We start from the raw sequence: 27,402 nt of genomic DNA, 5'->3' as shown, positions 1-27,402 counted from the left end.
TCTTTTTTAGCCATGGGGTTTTAGGTGCCTAGTCAAAACCTATTTTTGTGGCAGAGGAATACTATGTTATTTGTGTTGCCACCATGGTCACCTGGTTCTTTGGGGACCTGTTCCACCTATGGGCTATAGCATTGTTTAGGTCGGGCTACAGTGAAATATTTTTCGTTTTGTAAAAGGGTTTCAGGCTTCCTTCAAAACCTGTTTTCCTTAATCAAAACATGGTATTAACACATGGATGACGTAAGTCCAACTCGACTGGGAAATACACATCAAAATTAAAGGAATTATAACTCTACATTTAGTGACTAAGGGATATCTAAGATAGGTGAAGAGATAATTGTTATTGCAAATTATAGACCTTTTTTATGTTTTTTCTACATTTTATTGCACTCATAATTCTCTTGGAATGGACCACATTTTTTTATTAGAGAAAAAGTGGATTTAAAAGGTACCTAAAACCCTTTACGAAGTGTTTGCAAAAGGTATTCCATTAAGGCCCACTAGTCAAAATAAAGTAATGACCATGGCAAGGGCTTTTCCAACAGGCTCCCTCGACCTAAAGCCAACACTTAAACTAAACCAACATGCAACCAAAATGAAAAGAAATGGATCTCCTCCCAAACCACACACGACCAAAAGACAATCAAGATTTCCCTTTACCCCTCTTTAAGCACTAAGGGAGGGTCAAATTATTGAATGAAGATTTATTTATTAGTGCCCATTACTACATATATTATGAAGATATTGTTGACAAAAGTTTGCACCCTTGCCTAAAGTTTTTACCTAAAGGCAACCTTGTGTAACATGGAAACAATCTCAAAAGTGTGGGACTTTACAATTACAGATTGAGTCTCTGGAGAATGTCGACTTCCTTACTATCAAGATGCACCTAACTATTTGTTGAGATGCAAAGGGAGAAGGAATGCATGAAAGAAAACTACTTATTCTAATCTAGAGGGGGTGATGCACCAAATAGTATTGGTTGCAACTCTGTTCAAGGATGCACAACACATCAAAGAAAAGTCCAAATACACTAGTCTTGACTCTATTCTACTTTCCAAGAATTCACATGCGTGTTTAGAACTAATCAGGTGTTGAATGGAAAGACATTTTCACAATACAACAATCATAAACAATTTGGAGGCAACATACAAACTTCAAAAAGCAGAAAGGAACATTCAAAACAATGCAAAATACATGCACGAATGGTGAATGGGAAGAAGAGGTAAGGAAGGGAGCTATTTCGTTAATGGAAAGCAAGGAATACAGTTGCAGAGCCTAAGGCTACTGCAAGTAGACATGAAAGAACAAGAGGAACCTCTAAAACATATTTACAATTGCCTTTTATAGAGTTCAGGCATAACTCTGATATTATATTAAGTTCAAACTCGAACCACGTGGAGTTAGATAGCAAAAGAGCAATAACTACTGATCAAAAAAGATCATGATCAGATGCACCTCCACATACAGGAAATCTAATCTTTTACGTGCAAATTTGGCTTGAACAAACAAAATCAATGGCCATTACTCTGATTGGGTAGATGGATAAGCAAGGCGGTGATGGAGTGTCTTTTGCATTTACCAAGCATGGAGAACATCAATAGGTGGTTGCAACTGATCAAAGGATCTGATTGCCATCACCGTTTCATTGTTTTCGTGTTCACAGCTATGTCAGGTCGGATATGTCATTGAGTCAACTACATTCAACCATCAAAACTCACCATGTGGTCCAATATCCTTGAAGTATCCTACCATCTCATTCAGCCCTCTATCTTCTCGTTGACCTGTGGACTGCTCTATGTTTGTGGCTTCGCAACTGAAAATTCTCATTAACTGCATGGCCCTACAAAATCACGACCACGTCATCTTCTGTCTAATTGTTGCATCGCAACCTTTTACCATTTTATCCCCTTAACCACAGCGACCCTACGATCAACATGAAATAGCCTTCTCACACCATCACCATGGTTTGGGCTTAACTGCCTTCTAAACTTGCAATGGTGGAAATGCTTGTTTTGCCTTTGTAGCACCTTCGCAACTAAAAACTGAGGTTGACATTAAATGTCTACGACCCTATGATCGTTGAGAACTTAACTGCTTGTGTTGCCTTTAGCACGGTCGCGACTTAAAGCCTAACTACATCTTGGATACATGTGACCGTGCAAAGACAAACCTTTAACCATGATCGCCCCTTCACGATTGTATTTTGCTTCTTTAATCTAACCATTGTAATCATGCAAAACCATCAAACTAACCAAAATTGTGTTGTCGCAACTTAACTATTAACTTTGATGTTTAACCCTGCAAGTGAGCGATCAAAGCAATCCTTGCATTGCAATCTAAACTCTAGTAACTCTGATTCTCCTACAGTTGTGTGATCCATAACCCATTCGCAACATCACCACTTGATCTGCTAACCCACCTCTTAACTCTACGAACAAGTGATCAAAGCAATCGCTACATCATCACCCTAACCTCAGGTTAACCTTGATCCTCCGCAACTATCCAATAACAAATGAAACCTAACTGCTAGTGTTAGACTTCACATGGTCTCAACCTATTCCCACCTAAGCTTGAAGTTAACTGCGATGACACAACTGGTTGTGAATTTGACTGCATTGCACCGTCGCGGCTCCCCCAAAGGTTAAACCTTAATTGCCTGCGACCAAGCGAAAAAGGGATTTTTACGTCATCACGACTTAGAAAGCCTCCATCGACATAATTTTATAAGGCTTAGGGACGTATAAAAGAAAAAGATGTTGTTGTATCTCCATTAGCTTGCATGGCAATAAATGATAGTGTAATGGACATGGTTATGACTATGACCCTGAATATTCAAATTTTGTAAAGGGGGCAAAAATGGCTAACAAATATCAACGAGTATGTTCTTGGTTTTGACATCATAGTGATCGTTTTATAAAATGTCCAATTTGAGGAATTCTCACCAATTTGAATAATTTCATTGTTGACTTCTTATGTGGTGGCACCATTAGTTTATGTACTAATAAACATTCTACTCATAACACATGCATTTATCCTCCCCACCCCGCCTAGAATGGGTTAGACAATAGCAATTTATTTAATTCGAGCTACATTCATATAACTCATTCCCATAAGATGTCAACATATTGAGCATATTCATAATATGTCAAATAAATCCTAAATAAAATGAGCAATTCTTACTAGGAATATAAACAAGAACACGTACATAGAATACACAAAAACACTATTTTGTGTCTTACTTCAAGTCTTGTTGAATGAAAGGCTACAAAGCATATGGGGTTCAAGATTCAACCTATAAGCACATACCCCACAATATTAGATGGTTGGAAAAACTTATACATGCAAACTATTCAATCAAACAATATGACAAACAATACTAATTTATTCCTCATATCTACTATTAAAATCAATTTTGTTTTAAACATTAAAAAAAGTTGTAATTTTGATCTTAATACAATTAATTAATTTTCTAATTAAATCCAGATTCTTCAAATTTGTAGCAAGAACTCCACCAATTACATTGAAATAATGCACAATTCACTACACAGATGAGGACAATGAATAGTGTAATAATCAATTATTACAACATAACTCAGTAGGATTCAATACGAAACGTCATTAAAATTGAATTATGATATGCTCATAGTAGCAATAAAATGTAAAGATGTGAAAGGCTGCAAAACAAAGTTATAATTTTGATCATAATACAATTAATTAATTTTCTAATTAAATCCAGATTCTTCAAATTTGTAGCAAGAACTCCACCAATTACATTGAAATAATGCACCATTTACAACACAAATTAGGACATTGAATAGTGTAATAATCAATTATTACAACATAACTCAGTAGGATTCAATACGAAACATCATTAAAATTGAATAATGATATGCTCATAGCAGCAGTAAAATGGAAAGATGTGAAAGGCTGCCAATTTCAGTTTTCTTTCCTATGTTTTATAACGCCCGACAAACAAAGCACGAGATTTCAAAATCTTACAAATACATGTCTTTATCTATTAGTGGAAGATTTAATTAAATTCTCTTAAAAAAACTTTTACAGGAAACATACAACTAACTCTAAATAAATACATAAAAGTACTCGGTAACTAAGATTTGCAATCAAACTTGGCAAGCAAAATTAAATCATAACCATGAAATACACATGCGAGCTCTAAAACATTACTCGATATTAAGTTAAACGGAAATCAAAACGAAGGAATTTACGTACCCAGTTAGTAAGCACTCATGGTATGTATTAGCGATCCATCACATTATATAAACAAATAGATTTTAGGAGTTGCAACGAGATTATGTCCAAACTACGTCTAAAACAGAGAAACTTAAAATGGTGAGGAGCATGTGATTTCTTAACGCAGTTGAACCTTACACTTTTCAGAGCCTCAATCCAACATGAAACGCTCAGCATTAATCGACTAAGAGTGGAACAGAAATAAGACACCATCTATTCAGCTTGTAGATACAAGATATCAATGAGACTTCAAAACCAAGTAGAGCGAGCAAATAATAATAATAACAAATTTACCTTTCTTTCACACTCATGAGCCAAGGATAAACATGGTTTCATAAATTTGAAGATGCACTAAATAATTCCATCGCAAAAACACTGCAACTATTTGGATGGCCATTCTTGAGCAACAAACTTTCATTATGCAAATTAAATTGCTTTATGTAATCCTCAATTGTAAATGATAAATGTAACATACATTGTCTACTACTATGCATTTTTGTTGTAGGTTTGAAAATCAATTGTATTTAGTTGGTAGAGTACAGAACAACGCTCAACCTACAAAAATCATCACCCATGCAACAATCTAAGAAATTCTTTTAGACAAATCATACGAGAATACACTATTTGCAACTGAGTGTGATAAGGAATAGAATGTGACGTATTCAAACACTTCAAGTTTGATGCAAGCTCTAAAACATTCACTTTATAAAACAGAGAGTATGCAACCATGGTCTAGACTCTATACCGATTATAGCAAAGAGGTGCTGCAATAATTAAAGAAACAGAATTGAAAATTGAAACAGGCAAAACATCTTGAGTTTGCATACAAGGGCTGAATAATGCATTCCTACAAATTCATCGCAAGCATACCATACTCAAATCCTTAACTGCCTTAATTTCATATAAGTTACATATGAGAAGACGGTTATTCCACAAGGAAAACACCAAAGACACTAAAAAATTTCAGATATATAGCCACTGCCATCAACTGTAACAAAACCAAATGAATGAATTAAGATTATACAACATAATGAAGCAAGTGCAAATGGCATTTCTGAAACCAGACTTGACAGTATTTTATCAGAACATGAAAGTTGAATGTCAAACTGGTAAATAATGCAGAGTGCCCACGGGATTCTCATACTGTTAGTGTGTGAGAGAAAAATTCTCACTTGCAAGGACAAACTATTCATGAGAGGAAGGATCTATGTTCTCTGCCTCACTCGCCTTCCATTGGCATCACTGCCATCTAATCCTTCATATCGATACCTAGTAACCATGCCAGAATCTTTCTCAATTCTTGCAAGGCTTTCCAAAAGTTCAGATAGGACAGACGGGCAGCTCTCTTTTAAGTAATCAAATCCTTCAGTGTGCATGACAGCTACAACAAAAAGGTGAAAATACAAGAATGATAAAAATTAAAATTTGTCATGATCAAGTTCCAAAAACTCTTAATACAAACACAACAAAACTATAATAGTTTGAATTGATCTCCCCACCTTTTAGATGTGATGCTGCATATTTGAGACAAACTAATTTCAACTGGAAACACTGATGCTGCTCGGCTAGGGCCAAAGTAGTTGCAACAGTATCTATGGTTATGTCAGCACATAATTTTGCTTCCGACAGTAACCTGAGCCTATCCAAGCCATATCGATCTGCTGCAGCAAGTAAGTGCTGAGTCATTGATGTCAAAGCAATAGGGGAGGTTGATCCAATCAGTTCGTGCATGTCAGGCAGAACATCCCGATATATGAAATGGAGTATTGCCTACAGATCAGAATACAACCCAAAACCAAGTTATGAGTTCATAACCAAATAAAGTTCCAGTTGTATAAGGGAAACGCCAGTAAGGAAAAACTGAATTGATAGCTACCTTGAATACAGGAGCTTCCATATCTTCGACCTTTATCTCAGTTGTATTCAGATCCTTCATGGGGCCAAAGAGCTGAGCTTTGAAAACAGGTGAACGAGCAGCAAGCACCAACTTATGAGCCCGAAAATTTTCCCCATCTACTTCAAAAGTTACATCAGCACCCTTACCACTATCAAGAAATTCACCAAAGTCATCACCAAGGTTTGACTCTGTTACAGGGATCATGTAAATCTTTGGTCCCTCGGTGCGTGACCCAACAACCCCTACGGTACAGTTTATGGAAAGACAATCATCTTTAATATAATCTGATGTTTCAAGCACAGCTCTTCTGAAGAAACGTTTGTAGCCCCTGCAGAAACCATCAATAAGACAATTAATACCATATTTGACAATGAAAACAAACACCAAAACCATTAACTATATTTTATTTAACTGATTGGTTCTAATTTATCCTTCAGCTCTCTTTTGTCCTGATGATGGATCACAGAGTGTGATCTGAAACATCGATACAAAAACTCCAACACAATCACTTCCAGAAACTGTTACTACATGATGGATTGTGGAAAATTGATGTCTTTAATAACATATTTCCACAATCCATGATATTATATTCATGCTTCTGGGTATGATTGTGTGAGTTTTTTAGCATCGACATTTTTTAGCTCTCATCCTGATGATGGATCATTGAGTATGGTCCGAAATGTTGATGCTAAATCAACTCACACACAATCGTACCCAGAAGCATGAATATTATATTTTATTTATCTCCTCATCAATTTAAGAAATAAAAGAATACATCCATAACTAATGATACTGAGCAGGGAGGAAAACAATTAGAAAACCACACACAAAACAAACTAAATACTAAATGATAGTTCCGTTACAAGAGGAACCCATACACTTCAATTTTAGAGCTTTGTTCAAAATTATTTCCCATCACCCTCACATCATCTTCTCTTTGCATTTAAGTGACATGCTGAAATACACCAGCTTATGAAACAACAAGTATTTTATGGTATTCTTCACATTGTAGGGGAAATGTATACATGCATACTCAGATTGAAAGACACGGTTCACAATACTTAGAAATAATAATTAGATTTAAACACCATCTTCAAACGAAATCTCATCAATCCCATTCCCGTATACAACATAGCCAACTTCAGCTTAAACTTTAAGACTTACTCACACCAATTCAGACTTCTAAATCTGGTATTCCTACTTGAATGACCTCTGTTCCAGTTGTACCTTCAATAAATCAGGGCAGAGTTGATCAGCCTTACAACTGCCCGAATAGTATCCCAGATGACAATGTTGTCGAATAAGTTAAGGGCTTGTATTTCAAGGCAACACACGACTGATATTGAACAGATTGCCTCCTTTGTAGATCATGGTCCCTTCCTGATCTTTAGGCACCTAAGCTGCTTCATATTTCAGACTATGGCTATTACGAATGTCTGGTCTATATGTAGTGTAACTTCTTCCTTAAGTGCTGAAGCTATGATTTACTCTGTCAGAGAAGAAAGCAAAGAAATTGCTTTCCATTTCAACTACGACCTCTTCCCTGAATATATACCTGATTCCCTCTCCTCCTTTGGACTGCTACAGTAGCAATGTTCAAATATTACAAATGCAAATATTCATTTAGCTAGTTTTAATCTTTTCCAAATTTCCACCTATAATTTCTGTAAGTTTGAGCTTTGGCCTAAATGAGGATTACCATCAGATTAGATATCTTTTCTGACTACTCTATGCATCAATTCAACTATTTAAGAACAAGAATTAAGCGAGAAGTTTCATGTAGTTGACTTAGATTAACACTAAAAGCCTTGACAGGACTAACTTTAGTGGATCTAACTATTTGACTTCAGGTGCTACAATTTTATAATTGCTGGACATTATTCCCTAAAGTGAACTGGAACTTTCCAGTGCAACCTGGCACTAAACTGTACACTACCATTTACATTTTTTATGTTGAAGGAGGTTCACCTTCAACAAAACCCTGCCTATCATTCTAGGCTACTGCATAGTTAAAAGGATCCACTCTTTACAATTATTTTGATCTATCCACCAACAATATAAATACCATACAGAATTTTAATATTGAAACAGAAGAAATTTCACTAAATCTAAGAAACATTAGCATTATTGAGTGACATACAAAAGTTCAAGCTAAAGATCAGTAAAATGTCACACTCTATAATGGAAGGTTCCAATACCAGACCATGTACCAACTAGCAAGTTCCTTATTGCATTGGCATAATGTGTTCATGTGAATCTCTATCAAACAATTGAATATAGCCCCATCTAACTCATTTCTTTTTTAAATCAATCATTTGTTTCTAAATTCATCCTATCAAAGATTATGAACAAGTCCGATATTACCAGTTTCAAATTGAACACTCACTACAACTAATTTCCAACTTATAAATTGTTATCATAAGTACACATTCAAATTACAAATGTCAAAACTAGATAGTTTTACAAAAAGCCAACATGCAATTGCAGTTTTGATTTGAAGTGAAGAAAGCATGCCCTTGAATTGATAGTTCTACAATAACTCCATTATAGATCAATCACGTGTATCATTCTCTTGCTCATCCTTGTCCTTGAGAGCACATAATGATTACCCAATCTCAATAAGAGTTAATAGGAAAGGGATATATCTCATATTTTAAGAGTTAATCTTTTTAATCCATAAAATTTAATGGCACATAATGCATCATTAATCCTGTCAATGGAAACAACTAATTCCATTGTTTTAAGTCAATAACTCATTTCATTGCTTGACAGGAGCAAAGTCACAAAAGATGAAGCAAAACAATATTTTGTAAATAAAAATCTACAAAACAAGGGAAGGTTTAAATATATGAACACTAACACGATTTCAAAGTTTAAAGTTATCTGTGTATATTGACAAGTTGGTTGACTGGGGAGTTTAATAGCTCTAAACTCTAAAGCTAATGTTAATGCTTGCAAGTATGAAGCAAATTACTCCATAGCATAGAAACCATCTGAAAAAAATTAACTTGTCCAATTCTGCAACTGTGCTGAAGATGCAACACTCTTTAAGATCAAGAAATTTGTAAGAGAATGCTTAACCATGTCCTTACTTCATTCCTATCCAATAAGATGTCGGAGTTCCTTGTATTATCTTATACAATAGTTATAAGGTTCAAAAAAATCAATTCATTCGGATACCAAAGGGAATCAGAAATCCAGCTCAAATTGGACAAATCCACTTGGTCTAAATTCCAGACCTGACTGGAATTCAACCAGATCCAGCTGGATCTGATAACAGTGCTTCATGATAAAAGATGATTTGAATTGGTTCTCCCTACATGCCAAGGATAGTTGTTGGTGTGACATCAGTAGAGTCTAGATATTTCAATTTATGCCGGTCAACTGTCCTATGGATACCTCAAGCAATTTCAAACAGTACCCCAAATTCAGAACCTCAACTGATTGTCTTACCTTAGGGTGATCTTCTGAGTTAGAATTTTGTGAGAAGTTATGGGCCCTACCAGAAGGAAAAAACCGAAACCAATAAGGTACCTTATTGAACAAAAATGACACTGAGCAAGAGAGGCAACAGGTATCTACCACACACTAACCAAAAACAGTGACTTGATAAAAAAAATTTAATGAGTCTCCATTAACTACCCCAGGACAGATAGAACATATCAAACCACTATAACAATTATTTAGTATCATTTACAAAAAATAAAAGTTAAACAATGAGATAAAAAGAGTAAAAGATAGGAGGTAACCAATAAAAAGTGTTCAACGAGGGCAACAGGGCTCCAATGATGGTGATAATATATGTAAAAGGTCTGCAAATAATCACAGCATTTTAAAATTTAGAACTGTCTCAAACATACTAAGGCCAAATTTTGTACAGTATAACATACTACAAGTGGCTTAATGCTTATGAGAAACCAAGAAGCATCAATGTATTATCTCACAATGACAAATCCAGCAGATTTAAAATTCAAAAACTCAGAAGCAGTATCAGCACTGATTAAGTTGCCACAAATATGCTGATGGTGAAGCAACACATGAGGCTGTGGTTGAAGTTATGTTGCAAAAAAATGGGTCATGTTACATTATGTTTTATAAGTTAGCATGATGAGAAGTGAAAGCTGTTTACTTTATCTTAGGTGAGCAATGTCGAGCACTAAATTTTTCTGCATAAGAAATGATTGCATCCACAGTTTGCTCAAATTCCCTCAAGTGGTAATCAAAACAGAATGTGAGTGCTACATGGAGTTAATGGTTTCAGTCCGGATATAGCTTCAGTGTTCAGTAATTTTTGCAGCAAGGGGTAGTCAAAACATGGCATTTTATCAAAGAACGTGCAACTTATGAAGATATACAGCCAGTATGACGACTAATGGTCTGATTTGAACTATTTGAATAGGCAAGATTACACAAAACAGGAACTTTCTTAATAAGGATCCACGAAAAAAGGGTCAACTTGGAGAAATTTCAGCAGGCAGATGTCGAGAAGTGTTAAGTTCGCTGATTACTTCTGCTTTCAGTCTTCAATTGGTTTCTCTTTGTTCTTGCTTGGTTGCTCTTCCCCGGCCACCATTTGGTGTTCCCGCTATTGGCTGTCTCTTGGTTGTATGTTTTTAAGTCCCCTAGATCCTCTTCGTGATCTCTTGTTGATCACTAATAAAATTATCTTACTTTATCTTATCTTAGTCCCTGATGTAAAGTTTCTGCAAATTCTGTTATAAAAATCAGACTTTTATAATATCCTTTGACTGCTGTAGATAATCTTCTTTATTTCTGAATGTAGGAGTTTATCAGAATGTTGAATGCTGTTCTGAATTTAATTGTCTCTGCAATAAATTCGTATGAGGCAGTATTGCTTGAAGGAGCAGACTTGTGATTATTGTGTGTCCTCAAACTACAATAATACCTACCATTTATATCTATTACAATAATAGATAAAGTTGTCTATTATTAGTTAATGGTTATCTTGTAAATATCTTAAGCTTTAGTTTGCTTTCGTTTTTTGCTTTCTCTAAAATAGAATGTTTCTATTCTTTATGGTCATTCTTTTGTATAAATTGACCTCTCGGTCTCTGTTAATAACAAGCAAGTATTAACCAATTACTTCCATAATATGGTATTAGAGCAGGGTTGAATTTTTTTTTTGAAAATAATAATTTCTTATTGAAATTATCTTAATCTTATTTTTGAGATTATTCAGGCTAGGGTTTGGAATGCAAGAAAAAACCCTGCAACTCGGGATTTTGGCAAACGAAAAAACGCGACTGAAGTTCGCATCCACAGCTAGCGCGCATCTCAGATCCTCTGCTCACGATTTCTAGTCGTTTTTAGTCACGACTAGATGCTTGTTTATATTGGAGAGTGCTCAGTTTTTGCTGGAGATTTGTCCTCTTTCCCACGCGTGCCTTATTCAGCGTTGTTTTTTCTCAGTTCTTGGACGCTGTTTTTTCAAACTTGCATGCCCTAAATCAATGCAGTTTTCTCCAAAACAGGTGCCATTTCTGCATACTCCAGCCATAGCCGATTCTCTCTATTTCAAAACCGACAGTTTTTGCCTCCAAATCGACCATTTTTTCCAGAAAATCAACATTTTTTTTCAGAAAATTCGACTCACCAATCCGACAACATATTTTGCTCAAAACCCTAATTTTTGGAGTTGAAAAAAAAATTTGATTGTAGATTCTTGGTGGATTTTTCAAGAGCTCAACTAGGTTGTCATCCGTTTTTTCTGAGTGCCTCATTTTCGTGCCTCAATTTTCGAACCAGCGGATCCAAAAAACGACAGCAGATTCCTTTTCGGTTTTTTGAGCTCTCTTCTAGGTCACTCTCTAATTCTTCTAGGTCTTTCGTATTTTTGCCTCAAAGAACGTGCCTTCACAAATGTTTACAATTTTTCATTGAAAAACGTGTCATGGCATCTCTGACAAATATTCTGCTCGAGCATAATTCCAAATTCAATGGTCACAATTATGGAACCTGGAAGCAGCGCATCATCGCAATCTTTGTATATCAAAACACCGATCAACTTGTTTTGGGTGTTACGAAGCGTTCGACTTCTCCAGGTCCTGATCAAGATACATGGGATTCGAATAATTGAGAGGTAGTGATGCTTCTCAAATTATCTGTAGCTGATGATCAGCTTTCTCAAATTCCATCTGGCAAAATAGCTGCCGAAATCTGGACACATCTAAAAGGTCTTCATGAGACTTCCGACAAGAGCAGAGCATTCTTTCTGAAAAACACTCTATTTTCTATTGTCATGGATGAGCGCACCACGCTCCAAGCACACCTGAATTGGATTCAGGAAATCCGTAATCAGCTACTTACCATTGATCGCAAGATGGAGGAAGAGGATATTGTGGTAATCACTCTTCGGAGTTTACCAAAATCCTATGAGCATTTTATCGAGACTCTCAACATCACATCCACTAGTGTTGATCTGAAGTTCACTGATCTCTGCACCCTGCTGCTTCAGCAAGATTGGTGGAAACAACAGTTCGGTAGCAACTCCAATTCCACCTCCACTGAGCAAGCCTTTGCTGCAAAATCCTTTCAGAAGGATAAGGGCAAGTTTCAACGACCATCTCAGCAGAAGTCTTCTGCTCCAGCATCCGATGGTACCAGAAAGAAGAACATTCAATGCAACTACTGCCACAAGTATGGTCACATGAAGGTTGAATGTCAAAAACGCTTAGCTGCCCAGTCTAAGCAACCAGGTTCACAACCCAAAGCGAACAGTGCAGACCACAATGAGGAAGTGGAATCTGCCTTTTACGCCTTCATGGCTAAAAGACCTGCAGATCATGTGAAGTCGTTTTCCTGGTACATTGATTCAAATGCCTATCAACATTTCACTCACCGCAGAGACTGGTTTACTAACTACCAGCCTTATTCAGATTCTATTATTTTTGGTGGCGGAGAAGAGTACACGATTGTCAGTGAAGGCAACATTCAGATTCAATTTGTTGGGAGGAATCTCATATTCCTTGATGTGTACTACGTTCCAAGGATGGAACTCAATCTACTCTCACTTAGTGAGTTGCTGCGACATTCTCCACACTTGGCAGTCACCTTTAGTTCACATCAGTGCACCATTACTGATCGGGCGACTAAGTCTACTGTTGCAGTGGGTCTTGAGGATCATGGTCTTTTTAGACTTACTGATTCTGGCAATTCTCAGGACTTAGCTATGGCTGCTCGCCGATCTTCTATCAGCACACTTTGGCATCAGTGATATGGGCACTTAAATGTGCATTATCTCTCACAGCTTGCTCGGGATGAGCTTGTTCTTGGTTTGGCAGAGATTCAGACTCAACACCTTCGAGTTTGTGACGCATGTCAAGTTGGGAAGCAACATCACACACCTTTCCCCAGTGGCGATCCTTGGCGAGCTTCTCAGGTACTTCAACTTGTTCATGCCAATATCTACGGCCCGATGGCCACTCCTTCTATTCTTGGGTCCAGGTATTTTTTGTTGTTTGTAGATGATTTCAGTAGAAAAATGTCGGTTTATTTCCTTAAAAAGAAATCAGATGCATTTACTGTATTTTAGAAGTTTAAGCCCTTAGTTGAAAATGAGTTTAGGAAATCTATTATTATTCTTAAATCAGAAAATGGGGGGGGGGATTTTGTTCAAATGCTTTTTCCAGCTTCTATGATACACATGGCATCCAACGCCAATTCACCACACCCCACATGCCACAACAGAAAAGTGTACTTGAACGTCGAAACAAGACAATCACAAAGATGGCTCATTCCATGCTCGAACACAGACATGTTTCAAAGCAGTTTTGGGCAGAAGCAGTTAACACTGCAGTTTATCTGTTGAACCGGTCACCCACAGTGGCGGTCAAAGGTAAAACTTCGAAAGAGGCCTAGTTAAGTCGTAAGCCCAGAATCAGTCACCTGAAGGTTTTTGGCTCTCTTGTTTTTGTTTGGATCCCTGATGCTTCACGCACCAAGTTGGATGCCAAGAGTCAGAAACTGATGCTTGTTGGATATAGCAATCTTCACAAAGCCTACCGCCTGATTGATGTTGAGACATCTTGTCTCATATACAGTCGTGATATAATCTTTGATGAGCAGCAAGGACCATTCATGCCTGTTTCTCCTGTTCCTAATCCAGCAAACCAGCCTATGCAAGCTCATGATTTGAGAGTTCGGCTTCCATTGGGTCCACCTGATGGGAGGGCTCCAATAGCTCCTGCAGCTCCAGCTATTCCAGTGATACCTGTACAAACTCCTCCGACTTCTCCTGCAGGATCACCTTGCTTTGTAGATGTTTCACCTGAGTTTGATCCAGCTTCTTCTGATGAGGATCCTGCTGATCAAGCATCTCCTAGTACTGTTGTTGGTCCTTCTTCTGTGCGGCCTAAGTGGTGGGCTAAGACACTTGCTGATCTTCATGATGATGAGCTCATTGATGGGAGAACTACACGAAAAAAGAGCAGAACTACAGATTCTATTAACTTTGCTCTTATGGCCAACATTCACAGTGTGTTTGAACCTCAAACATATTCTGAGGCTAAAGGAATTCCAGAGTAGGAACAGGCCATGACATCTGAACATCAGAGCTTGTTGAAGAACAACACTTGGGTCCTTTCTGATCTTCCACCAAGGAAGAAACCCACTGGTTGAAAATGGGTCTACAAACTCAAATACAAATCAGATGGTACTTTGGATAAGTACAAAGCTCGTTTAGTGGCGAAGGGCTTTTCTCAAAGATAGGGCATTGATTATGACGAGACCTTTGCTCCTACTACAAAGATGAGCACCATCAGATTAGTCCTAGCCATGGCAACACAGTTTGGCTGGAAGGTCCATCAGATGGACGTAAAGAGTGCTTTCCTGAATGGTGATCTCCATGAAGAGGTCTACATGACACAACCTCCTGGTTTCAAGGTTGTTGGTAAAGACCATCAGGTTCTCAAATTGGTAAAAGCTCTTTATGGTTTGAAGCAAGCCCCTCAGGAATGGTACATCAAGATTGATAAGTACCTTCGTGATCAAGGCTTCAAGAGGAGTTTTTCAAACTCAAATCTGTACATCAAAACTACTGACAGTGACATCATCCTTTTGGTTATCTATGTGAATGATTTGATCATCACTAGCAATTCAGCATCTTTGATTCAGGGAATCAAACAGAACTTATGCCAGTCTTTTAATATGACTGACCTTGGACTCATGCATTATTGCTTAGGTGTTGAAGTTTGGCAACAGTCTTCTGGTATATTCCTCTCTCAGTCCAACTATGTCAGGGCCCTGTTAGACAAATTTTGAATGCAGGATTGCAAGCTTGCATCTACATCTATGGAGAAAGGTCTCAAGTTATCAACAAAGTCTGATTCTCCTTCCGTTGATGATACTACATACAAGCAACTAGTAGGCAGCCTCATCTACCTTTCTACTACTAGGCCTGACATCAGCTTCGCCGTCAGCTATATTTCACACTTTATGACAGCTCCTAAGGTTTATCATTGGATGGCAGCAAAGCGTGTGCTTCATTGTGTAAAGGGCACTTCAGATTATGGACTTTTGTACTCTTGAAGTTCTAATCCTAAAATCAGTGGGTTCACAAATTCAGATTGGGCAGGCTCTGTTGATGATAAAAAGTCAACATCTGGATATGTGTTCAGTTTGGGATCTGGTGCAGTCACATGGACCAGCAAGAAGCAACAGGCAGTTTCTCTCTCTTCTACAGAGGCTGAATACAAAGGGACTGTGAAGGTAGGATATGAAGTTGTTTGGCTTCGTCGAATGCTTGGGAATAAGCAGATGCCACCAACAGGACTGACTAATCTATCTATTGATAACGAAGGCGTTATCAAGTTAGCACGAAATCCAATCTTCCATGAACGAACCAAGCATGTGGATGTTCATTGTCATTACATACGACAGCTGGTTGAAGACGGGACTATAGATCTGCAGTATGTTCCTACCTCAAATCAGACTGCAGGCATTCTCACCAAACTTGTTGGTCCTGATAAGTTTGTCAAATTCAGAGGACAACTTGGTGTGTTAGATAGATTAACCATTAAGGGAGGGTATTACAATAATAGATAAAGTCGTCTATTATTAGTTAATGGTTATCTTGTAAATATCTTAAGTTTTAGTTTGCTTTCGTTTTTTGCTTTCTCTAGAATACAATGTTTTTATTCTTTACGGTCATTCTTTTGTATAAATTGACCTCTCGGTCTCTGTTAATAACAAGCAAGTATTTACCAATTACTTCCATAATAATATCAAAACCAAAGGGCATGTCCCTTAAAGGGACATGACCTTCCCTAGGTCGGTCCAAACACCATTTGAAGAAATCAGCGCCTCAAGGAAATAATTAAATGCTTAACTAACATAACAAATTGTTATAGTTACTACAAGATGTAATTTCTTCCAAAGATCACCTCCTATCTCATTGCCAAGTCTAGTGCATATAAAGGCTAACATATGATATAATGGGAGAAGACTAAGGTGCGATCTGCACTTCTCAAACCAGTATGACTATCAGTTTAATATTTAACACTCCCTCTTAACTAAATAATCATATTGAGAGAACATATCTAGCATCATCAATTACAATGAATAAGCATAAATTGATACTCTATATCTATCTGAGTCTTCTGAGAAAAATGGTATCATGTAACATATGATACTAAGTCATATAACCATCTTGTGATATGACTTATCACTTTTTACTAGTGATATCAATATTTCATGTAATGCAAAACACAGAATAAAATCTGAAGAATAATTAACTTCTTCATTTATCCAGGTTGTGATTCATAGGGACTAGCAATCCTATATCACAACTTGATCTTGAGTTAATATCTACCAGAACACAGGTTAAAGTTTGAAGAATAAATTCTTCCTTAATCCAAGTTGTGATTCATAGACATAGAAATGCTTATGTCACAACTGATCTTGAACTCACTTAGATCTAATAGTAGTTTAATATTGTTCAATACAATATCTAAGGGATAGTCATCTCTCATAATGTCTTTAATACAAGTATACATTACCTCAGAGATCGTCACCTCTTAAATAATGAATACAAATGGTGGAGCCCATAAGTCAATAGCCTGACAAATTAAATTATTTTATTAATAATTTAAAGAATAAAAATGAATTACAATTCAACCATACTAAGTCTTTTCCTGAAGTGATCTATCTTCACTCTAGATAGAGGTTTGGTGATAATGTTTGTTGTCTGATTTGCAATGCAAATGTATTCTAATTTTACAGTATTCATGTCTACCATATCTCTTACATAATGGTAAAGAATTTCGATATGCTTGGACCTGTCATGAAAAACTGGATTCACCGAAAGCTTGATGGAACTTTGATTATCACAATGAATAATCGTAGGATTCATGGCTTGCCCAAATAATCCCACAAGTAACTTTCTAAGCCAAACTGCTTCTCGAGAGGCCATCGTTGTTGCAATGTATTCAGCTTCTTTGGAACTTTGTGCTACTGAAGACTACTTTCTACATATCCAAGATATCATTGTTGATCCTAAAATGAAACATCCTGAAATACTTTTTTTGTCTTTAACGCTTCCACCCCAATCTAAGTCAGTGAATCCATGTAAATCTAAATCAACTCTCTCATAGTTGAGCCCAAGATTAAGAGTGCCTTGTATGTCACAATGTGCTCCACTGCAACTAGGTGAATCTCCTTTGGCTAACATATAAACTGACTTAAGGCATTAACAACGTAGCAAATATCAGGTCTCATATTTACCAAATACATAAGGGACCCAATCATCTATCTATAGAGAGTAGAATCTATGGAAGGTGATTATGTTGCTGCTTCTTTAAGTTTATGTAGATTAGTCTCCATTGGAGAAGACATCGACTTGCAATTCCACATTCCAAATCTCTTCAAAATATTGGATGTATATTTCCCTTGATTAAGTATAATGTTGTCAAAATTTTGTCGTACTTCCAGTCCTACAAAGTAATGAAGGAGTCCCAAGTCTTTCATCTCGAATTCTCTAATTAGATCTTTCTTGCATTGTTGTATGAGATGATCATCACCTGTTATTAGTAAATCATCAACTTACAGTAGCAGAATTACCATATCATCTTTATCCCTTTTATAATATAAATTTGGATCGGCTTCATTTTTGGAAAATCCTAAACCAGTGAGATACTTATCAATTCTTTCATACCAAGCCCTTGGAGTCTGCTTAAGCCCATAGAGAGTTTTCTTAAGCCTACAAACAAATACATTAGAATCAAGAGTTTCAAATCCTTTAGGTTGCTCCAAATATACTTCTTTTGTAATCTTTCCATTTAGGAATGTTGTTTTTACATCCATCCGATGTACTTTCCATCACTTTGGTCCTGCAATGGCTAGGACAGCTCTTACAAAGGTATATCTAGCATCGAGAGCAAAAGTTTGTTCATAATCAATCCCTTCTTTTTGAGAAAATCCTCTGGCTACAAATCTAGCGTTGTATTTCTCAATGCTACCGTCAACAGCATGCTTTATTTTAAATATCCACTTGGAAGAAACAACAGATTTTTCTTTAGCTCTTGGAACAATTTCCCAAACATCATTCTTCATAATAGATTGGTATTCTTCTGTCATAGCTTCTTTCCAAGCTATATGTTTAATAGCATCTAAAGGATTGGTTGGTTTTGTTTTGGACAAATCATTCATGTTTGTTGTATAACTAGAAAATCTTTTGGGTCTTTTGCTTTCTCTAGCTGTTCCAAAAGTTGCAGCAAAGTCTTGTGCTTCCTCAATTGTTTTAATGGCCCAAAGAGGTCTTTTCTTAGAATTTTGAGTTTCTCCAAGATTAAGATTTTGAATTTTATTTTCAATTTCTTCCATGTTCTCCCTCTGAGACTCGGACTCAATATTTCTTTTAGAACTAGGTAAAGGAGAGGGTTCTTCAAAACTTAGGGCTCTTTTGAATGCTAGATCTTCTTCAAAAATTACATCCCTACTAAGTTCAATACTTTTCTGTCCAAGTATGAAAATCCTATATGCTTTAGATATTTCACTGTACCCTACAAAAATACCTTTCCTCCCGTAGGATTCTAACTTAGTTCTCTTTTCTTTTGGAACATGGATATATAGAGGGCACCCAAAAATCCTAAAATGACTTATATTTAGTTTAACCTTAGTTAAAACTTTTTCAAGAGTTTTATCTCTAAAGTAGGAGTGAGGTCTTTTGTTTTGAATATAGACAGCAGTACAAGAGGCTTTTGCCCAAAAATAATATTCTAGATTTCGATCAAATATCATAGCTCTAGCAACTTCTATAATTGTTCTATTTTTTCTTTCAGCCACCTTGTTTTGTTCTAGATTATAAGGAACAGTATACTCTCACTTAATTCATATTTCTTTACAAAACTTTTTTAAACAAATCTGAGGTATATTCCCCTCCATTATCAGTTTTAAGAGTTTTAATTTTATGTCCTGATAAGTTTCCAATTAATGTTTTGAATTCTTTAAATCTCTTTAGGATTTCTTTTGATTCTTTGCACTTTAAGAAATAAATCCATGTTTCCCAAGAGAAGTCATGTATGAACAAAATATAGTACCAGAATCTTCCAAGAGAAGGAACAAACATAGGTCCATATAAATCTGAATGAATTAATTCCTAAACATTGTTGGTTTTTCTAGTGCTATCATGAAATGGACTTTTGGCGTTCTTACCCAGCGCACACCCTTTGCATATGCTTGAGCGGTCTTTATTTAGTTTAGGTAAACCAATAACCATCTTCTCCATAGTTGATCAGGTTTTGAAATTTAGATGTCCTAACCTTCTGTGTCATACTTCATTTATGTGTCATATTTCATTTATGTCTGAAATTAAAGCTTGAATAGGTCGACTAGGTTCTGAATTTAATTCATAGAAATACCAATTTCTCTTACCAATCAACTTCAATTTCTTAATTAAGGAGTTCTTAGCCCAGGTTATTACTTTACCATTAATGAATGCAACATTATGTCCATCATCTTCAAGTGTTGTAACCGAGATTAGATTTCTTTTTATTCCTATTACATAGAATACTCCTTTGAGAAGAAGAAAATTTCTTGATTTTAGTTCCAAGGTGCAATTTTCAATTCCTTCGACGGTAAAATATCACCGATGGTGACTTCACCATTAACCTTTTCGCCATTAAATGATCCACTATCAATTACCCATGCTTTACTTGAGACTTCATTTGATAGTAACGAATACAATACATGATTCTTTGGATCATAGTTATCTTTGTATTGTAACGAATACAATACACGATTCTTTGTACAGTTCACTTGTTGTTTAGAGTTCTCAAGGCAATTAGATCTAGTGTCCAAACTTTCATATTTGAAGCACTTTATTTTGGATAGATGTTTCTTATAGATTTGTCATTCTTTTGATTACCCCTTTTTTCTTCTTGAAATGTTTCTTCTTGCCTTTATAGGAGTTTGTATTTAGAAGATGAAGTTTTTCATCTTTCGTTTTCAATTTCCCTCATTTCTTTAGTTTTTTGGATTCTTCTTGAAGACAATCTCCCTCAAGTCTATTGAAGTCAAGAAGTTTATCTCTGGCACTTACTCCTTGAGCAAAAGTTTCCCATGAATTTGGTAATCCGTCTATAGCCATTAGTGTTAGTTCTGTGTCACTAATGATGGTTCCTATAATTGCAAGTTCATCTCTTAGGCTGGCAACTCTTAGGAAGTAAGAATTCATCAATTCTCCCTTCTTTATTTGTATGTGATTTAGTTTTCTTTTTAGTGCTAGAACTCTGGTTGCATTGTTAACCTCATATACATTTAGTAGTGCATTCATCATAGCAAATGTTGTCTGATGCTTTGTTAGCATAGGTGTGATATCATTTTTTAGTCTATCTAATATGATCTGAATGGCTTTCCTATTTCCTTTACTCCAAATAGATTTATGAGGTTCAACTGGAGGTTGTTTGGATGTTGAATCAACAAATTGTTTTACATCATTTTCTTCAAGAATCATCATGATTTTGAATTTTCAGGGATCGAAGTGCTCTTTCCCATCAATCATGTCCTCGAGTTCGATTGTGTATGCCATTGAAGATAAGAGAATGATGCTAGATATATAAAAGCTCTGATTACTTAATTTGCAAAGCCTAGGTTCGACTACTAAAGCTTTGATACCATGTAAAGTTTCTGCAAATTCTGTCATAAAAATCAAACTTTTATAATATCCTTTGATTGACTGCTGTAGAGAATCTTCTTTATTTCTGAATGTAGGCGGAGTTTATCAGAATGTTGAATGTTGTTCTGAATTTAATTGTCTTTGCAATAAATTTGTATGAGGCAGTATTGCTTGAAGGAGCAGACTTGTGATTATTGTGTCCTCAAACTACAATAATATCTACCATTTATATCAAGACCAAAGGGCATGTCCCTTAAAAGGACATGACCTTCCTTAGGTCGGCCCAAACACCATTTGAAGAAATCGGCGCCTCAAGGAAATTATTAAATTCTTAACTAACATAACAAATTGTTATGGTTAGTACAAGATGTAGTTTCTTCCAAGGATCGCCACCTATCTCATTGCCAAGTCTAGTGCATATCAAGGCTAACATATGATATAATGGGAGAAGACCAAGGTGCAGTTTGCACTTCTCAAATCAATATGACTATCATGTTAATATTTAACACCTTAGACCGCTTGCCTTGTGCACATCATTAAAATTCATTCAGTAACTACATTAAGAAATTACAAATGTCTATTACAGTTGTACCATATCAACCGGAACCTGATCTAACCTTGAAGTTAGCCAGTCAACACACATTTTCCTCCCCTTTTTTTGTTTAGAGCATGGTCACTAATTCCATTTTTTCAAGTAAATCAAGTCTGATACCCATGCGGATAGAATTCTACCATACATTAGAATATAGAATGCTGATAGTGCACCTATAACTAATTCAAATATCAATAGGAGATATTTTCCACAGTGAGTAAAATTATGATAATGCTATCAGAACAACTGTGTAATTTTCGAGTCAACTCATTGACCATTGTTTCATGAGTAGTGGCTCACAAGAAATCCATCTCTCATGAGAATGAATGGAACACTCAGCACACATTGCATCTAGGTGATACAGAGGTGAACTACTAGGATAGGTGACCTCTTGGGAATGTCCAGTGCTTCGCCTCTACTTAGATACAATGAATGCTAAGTGTTCCATTCATTCTCATGAGAGATGGGTTCTTGTGAAGTACTACTACTCATGAAACATGGGCCAATGAGTTTGACTCGAAAACTACGCAATTAAAGTGTGATAGCAAAATCAAAGTTCAAATATCTTAAACATGTATTTCTGTTAAACACCAAAAAGTTTCCACCTTTAAGGAGACAGTTTAAGAAGAGGTTTCAAAATTAACTAGTCTACTCATAAAGTAGCAAGCTTTTGGAAAAAATAAAATTCAGAGTTTTCCAGAAGCTTGCCACGCTTTCTCATAAGATTGAAGAAACCTCATACTCATTATATTCATTCTGTTTTTGTTTCGCTGGCCATAATTTACAATATAATTAGCAACTATTCTTACCTTATAAATTTGCATGACATCAGCAAATGCAATTATGTTTTGTTTGATTTTTAGCAAGTAATTTAAAACACTATTTAAAATTAGTTTCTTGTGTTGGGTAGAGCAACAGTTTTGAGGGTTATTATTGGTGTTATTTTTCTTCAATGTACAAATAAAGTAACAATGATTTCTTTCCTACATTATGATTCCAATGAAAACCAAATAAAAAAACATGAGTTCTCAGCACCTCAACTCAAATAAATGCTATCCATCTCACAAAGTGACATGTAAAGACCCTCCTCAAATCTGCTCTCAAAAATGGTGATAAAAGCTCAAGGAATTTCATCAAACAATTCACATGCAAGGGATGTACGACTGATATAGTATTTCAGCTGGCTTTAAATGACTCTTTCTTCAATTTGCATCAATGAGAATCTTGTGCTAGAAGACTCCAAATGGACTACACAATGATCTAACATGAGTGTGCTATTAATTTTGACAATACTCAGTGCATATATATGATCTAAGCATGAGAAATGAACACCTACAGCCAACTGGCATTTTTACAAACAGTTGGTGTGCAAACTAACTAGCTGATAAATAATAATATTAAATTGCGTAAATGACACCAACAACTATTATCTTCTTAATTGCAATGAAAAATACAATGCTCATGAAATATGGCCAAGACTTTTGGCATTTACATGGATTACAAAATGATAATGCTGGTATAATACACACTTACAGCTGAACTTATAACACCTAAAAAAACAATACTAACAAAAGAACCTGGCTGTAGATGGCTGTAATAATTTCTTTCAATGCTGCCCCTTTTGCTTTGCTTTTCTGTTTTGCTTTTTCGAACTATTTTTTCGGATCTACTTTTTGAACTGCTTTTACGGACTGCTTTTTCGATTCCGCTTTTTCGGTCAGCTTTTTCGGACTGCTACCATGTTGAATCTCAAGACCATATCTTTCAATGGCGTCAAGATTTCCAGCTTGAAGGGATTTTGTCCTTCAAACTATTGAGACATAATCTCCAAAAAAATTCCCAATTTTTTGATATTTCCAAGCATGCATAAAAGAAACTCTTCCATTTCTTTTATAGTGTTCTCACAAGAGCTTCATCTTTCGTTTTCTCAATGTGGGATAAAACATAACTCCCTTTATGTAACTTATGTCTCCAATGTGTTATAAAATAAAGGGGACACTTTTAATTAAAATATTTTTCACAAACTATAGTCTATGCATTAATAAAGTTAAATATTTAAATTTAACTTTATAAAATAGCTTTATCAATGCATAACAAATCTTATCAATGATAAACAAGTCTTCTTGTCGATTTTAAACAATTACCATCAACATATTGTTGCCATTGGATGTCCGCCCATGTCTAAGATGACTTACTATAAATAGTAAGTATGCCCAAAGTTGCCTCAAAACCCCTCAGAAAGCCCTGTAACTGAAACTATCTAGGCCAAATGGCCTCCAAGCCCCTTTAATGTCCTAGTTAGCCTACGGGACCGTGGGGAAATAGGCTAACGACAACATCATGCTATGAATGCTAAAAATGGGACATTACAGTACGCCCTTCCCAAAATTGCTTGTCCTCAAGAAATTTCAACTCTGGATGCTATAACATCTGCTCATTTTCCCGAATAGCATCCTCCACTAGTAGATTCCTCCACTTGACCAAGTACTCCTTAATGATCCGCCTGCGAAGCACCCTCAGTCCGCCCTTCCCAAAATTGCTTGTCCTCAAGCAATTTCAACTTTGGATGCTGTAACATCTGCTCATTTTCCCAAGTAGCATCCTCCACTAGTAGATTCCTCCACTTGACCAAGTACTCCTTGATGATCCGCCTGCGAAGCACCCTCTCCCTGGAGTCAAGTATAACCTCAGGAACCAAGATAAGCTTTCCTCATCATCAAGAGGTGGCAATACTACTGAAGGCACCACATTGTGGCTCAATGCCTTCTTAAGGCGTGACACATGGAACACATTATGCACTTTACTGTCTGCAGGCAACTCCAACTCATAAGCTACTTCGCCCACTCTCCTGATTACTTTGAACGGTCCATAGTAGCATGGTTTCAATTTCTCTGCTCCACTCTTCTTGAGAGAGGACTGTCTATATGGCTGTAACATGAGGTACACCATGTCTCCTACCTCGAAAGACCTCTCAACTCTGTGCTGATCAACATATTGCTTCTGCTGATTTTGTGCCTTTTGCAAATTTTCCTTCAAGGATCGCATAATGTCCTGACACTACTAAAAAATATCCTTGGCCTTAGGCACCCTACTGTCCCCAAATAACAAATCCAAAAAATTAGGAGCATCATACCCATACAGTGCCATGAAAGGGGGCATTTGAATAGACATATGGTAAGAGGTATTATAGCAGTACTCCCCTAGATGTAGCCACTTCACCCAAGCCCTCTGCTACCCTGCAATGTAGTTTCGGAGATATCCCTCAACCCACTTGTTCACTATCTCTATTTGCCCATCAGTTTGGGGGTGGTAACTAGTACTCGGAGTGAGCTCTGTTCCACATAACTTGAACAACTCCTGCCAAAAGTGGCCCATAAATCTGCTGTCTCTGTCACTGACTATGCTTCGTGGTATCCCATGTAGTTTGAACACCTCTCGAAAAAATAGTTCTGCTGTTTGTGCTGCTGAATACGTAGACGAAATTGCAAAGAAATGTGCAAATTTCGTCAATCTGTCTACCACAACAAAAATACAATCCCGACCCTGTGCCTTGGGGAGGCCTGTGATGAAATCCATGGAACTGCTATCCCACTTCTTCTCTGGTATGGGTAGGGGTTGTAGTAAACCACCTGGAAAAGAATGTTCCTGTTTGTTCTGCTGACATATTTGGCACTCCCTAACAAATTGAAGCACCTCTGTTTTGAGTCCTTTCCAAGTGAAGCGCTCTCACCTGTCAATGTCTTAAAGAATCCAGGATGTCCTGCCAATGGCGAATCATGAAATGCCCTCAAAATCTTCTACTTCATAGCAGACCCGAGTACTAAATAAATCCTTTCCTTGTAGATGATCGGATCATTTACAACAGTGTATCGACTATCCTGAATAGTTCCTTCAATAACACTAGATGCTCAACTATCCTTGGCATACTCTGCCAAGATCAACCCTCTCCAATCATCCATGACTATCACAATAGCAAGCAAATGAGGCCTTCTGGATAAAGCATCTGCAACAATATTTTTCTTCCCTTTGACATAGAGTGTCAAAATCATAAGCTTGTAACTTACCTATTTCTGTTCCCTGTCATTAAGATCCTTCTGTCCAAGGAAATGTTTCAAGCTGTTATGATCTGTTTTTACTGTGAATCGGCTCCCTGCTAAGTATTGCCTGAACTTAGCTAGCGCGTGCATGATTGCTAGCATTTCTTTGTCATAGATGTTGTAAGTTCTCTCAACACATCGTAATTTCTTGCTCTCATATGCGATGGGATGTTTCCCATTCTGATTGTTACCATTCTGATTATTACCATTCTGACTATTTCCTCCACCTACGTTAGCGTTCAACCCCATTTGACAAGCCATCATCTGCATCATAAGCTCCAATCTCCGACTCTGTTCCTGTGCTCTCTGCTCTGCTGATCGATGTCCCTGTGCTAAGGTGTCTAATAACTGTAAGAATTTTTCCTTTCTCTAATCTAGTGCTGATGAAAGCTCAAGGAATTTCATCAAACAATTCACATGCAAAGGATGTACGACTGATATAGTATTCCAGCTAGCTCTAAATGACTCTTTCTTCAATTTGCATCAATGAGAATCTTGTGCTAGAAGACTCCAAATGGACTGGTTGTAAATGGCTGTAATAATTTCCTTCAATGCTGCCCTTTTTGCTTTGCTTTTCCGTTTTGCTTTTTCGAACTGCTTTTTCGAATCTGCTTTTTGAACTGCTTTTACGAACTACTTTTTCCGCCTGCTTTTTCGGTTCCGCTTTTTTGGTCTACTTTTTCAAACTACTACCATGTTGAATCTCAAGACCATATCTTTCAATGGTGTCAAGATTTCCAGCTTGAAGGGATTTCGTCCTTCAAACTATTGAGACATAATCTCTAGAAAATTTTCCAATTTTTTGATATTTCCAATGTTAGATCATTATGTAATCCATTTGGAGTAATCTGCTCTCAAAAATGTTGATGAAAGCTCAAGGAATTTCATCAAACAATTCACATGCAAGGAATGTACGACTGATATAGTATTTCAGCTGGCTTTAAATGACTCTTTCTTCAATTTGCATCACTGTAAAGACCCTCTGGTGCAGGAGCATGTCTGCGACAAGAAGTCTAACAGTGACAGGAAGTATGATAGTATATTAAAATGTAGAAGTTTTGTGACCAAAATTTGCAAAAAATATCAGTAAAATGCAGCAGTTTTGCGACAGGAAGTTGCAGAAAATATTATTAAAATGCAGAAGTTGTATAATGTTGAAAATATTTATTTATGAGAGAAATATGCACGATGGATGTGCCAAATGTAATGAAAAAATGTTTTGTAACTGAAACAGAATTCAAAGAATCATGCAACCGACAAGAATATGAAGAGTCATTTGTAACTGCCCAAAAGTAATTATAAAAAGGACATGATCGATAGAGAGGAGGAGAGTTTAGAGGGAGAACAAAATGTGAGAATATTTCAGCCCTCTGACTGTTCACAGTCATGGCCATTTTCCTTTTGTAGTTTTGGTAGTTTTCAATAAAGTTTT

General features: G+C 36.5%; 1 protein-coding gene across 1 annotated transcript in view; it reads right to left on the bottom strand.

The window, feature by feature from the left end:
• Positions 1 to 5,126: 5,126 nt before the first annotated feature.
• Positions 5,127 to 27,402, bottom strand: part of LOC149553067 (BTB/POZ and MATH domain-containing protein 2-like) — a 38,325-nt gene continuing 16,049 nt past the window's right edge. Inside the window, exons 2-4 of the mRNA XM_089788575.1 lie at positions 6,131 to 6,479; positions 5,754 to 6,024; positions 5,127 to 5,635 (exon numbers count right to left, since the gene is read on the bottom strand). Coding sequence (XP_089644701.1) covers positions 5,460 to 5,635; positions 5,754 to 6,024; positions 6,131 to 6,479 — 796 coding nt within the window. The 3' untranslated portion in view covers positions 5,127 to 5,459. The remainder of the gene's footprint in view (positions 5,636 to 5,753; positions 6,025 to 6,130; positions 6,480 to 27,402) is intronic.

This window comes from Cupressus sempervirens, chromosome 6, assembly GCF_028749045.1.
Source record: "Cupressus sempervirens isolate cs-2001-9-10 chromosome 6, ASM2874904v1, whole genome shotgun sequence".
Lineage (NCBI taxonomy): Eukaryota > Viridiplantae > Streptophyta > Pinopsida > Cupressales > Cupressaceae > Cupressus > Cupressus sempervirens.
The sequence above is the reverse complement of the archived record's forward strand: the minus strand, read 5'-3'. Positions and strand labels throughout refer to the sequence as shown.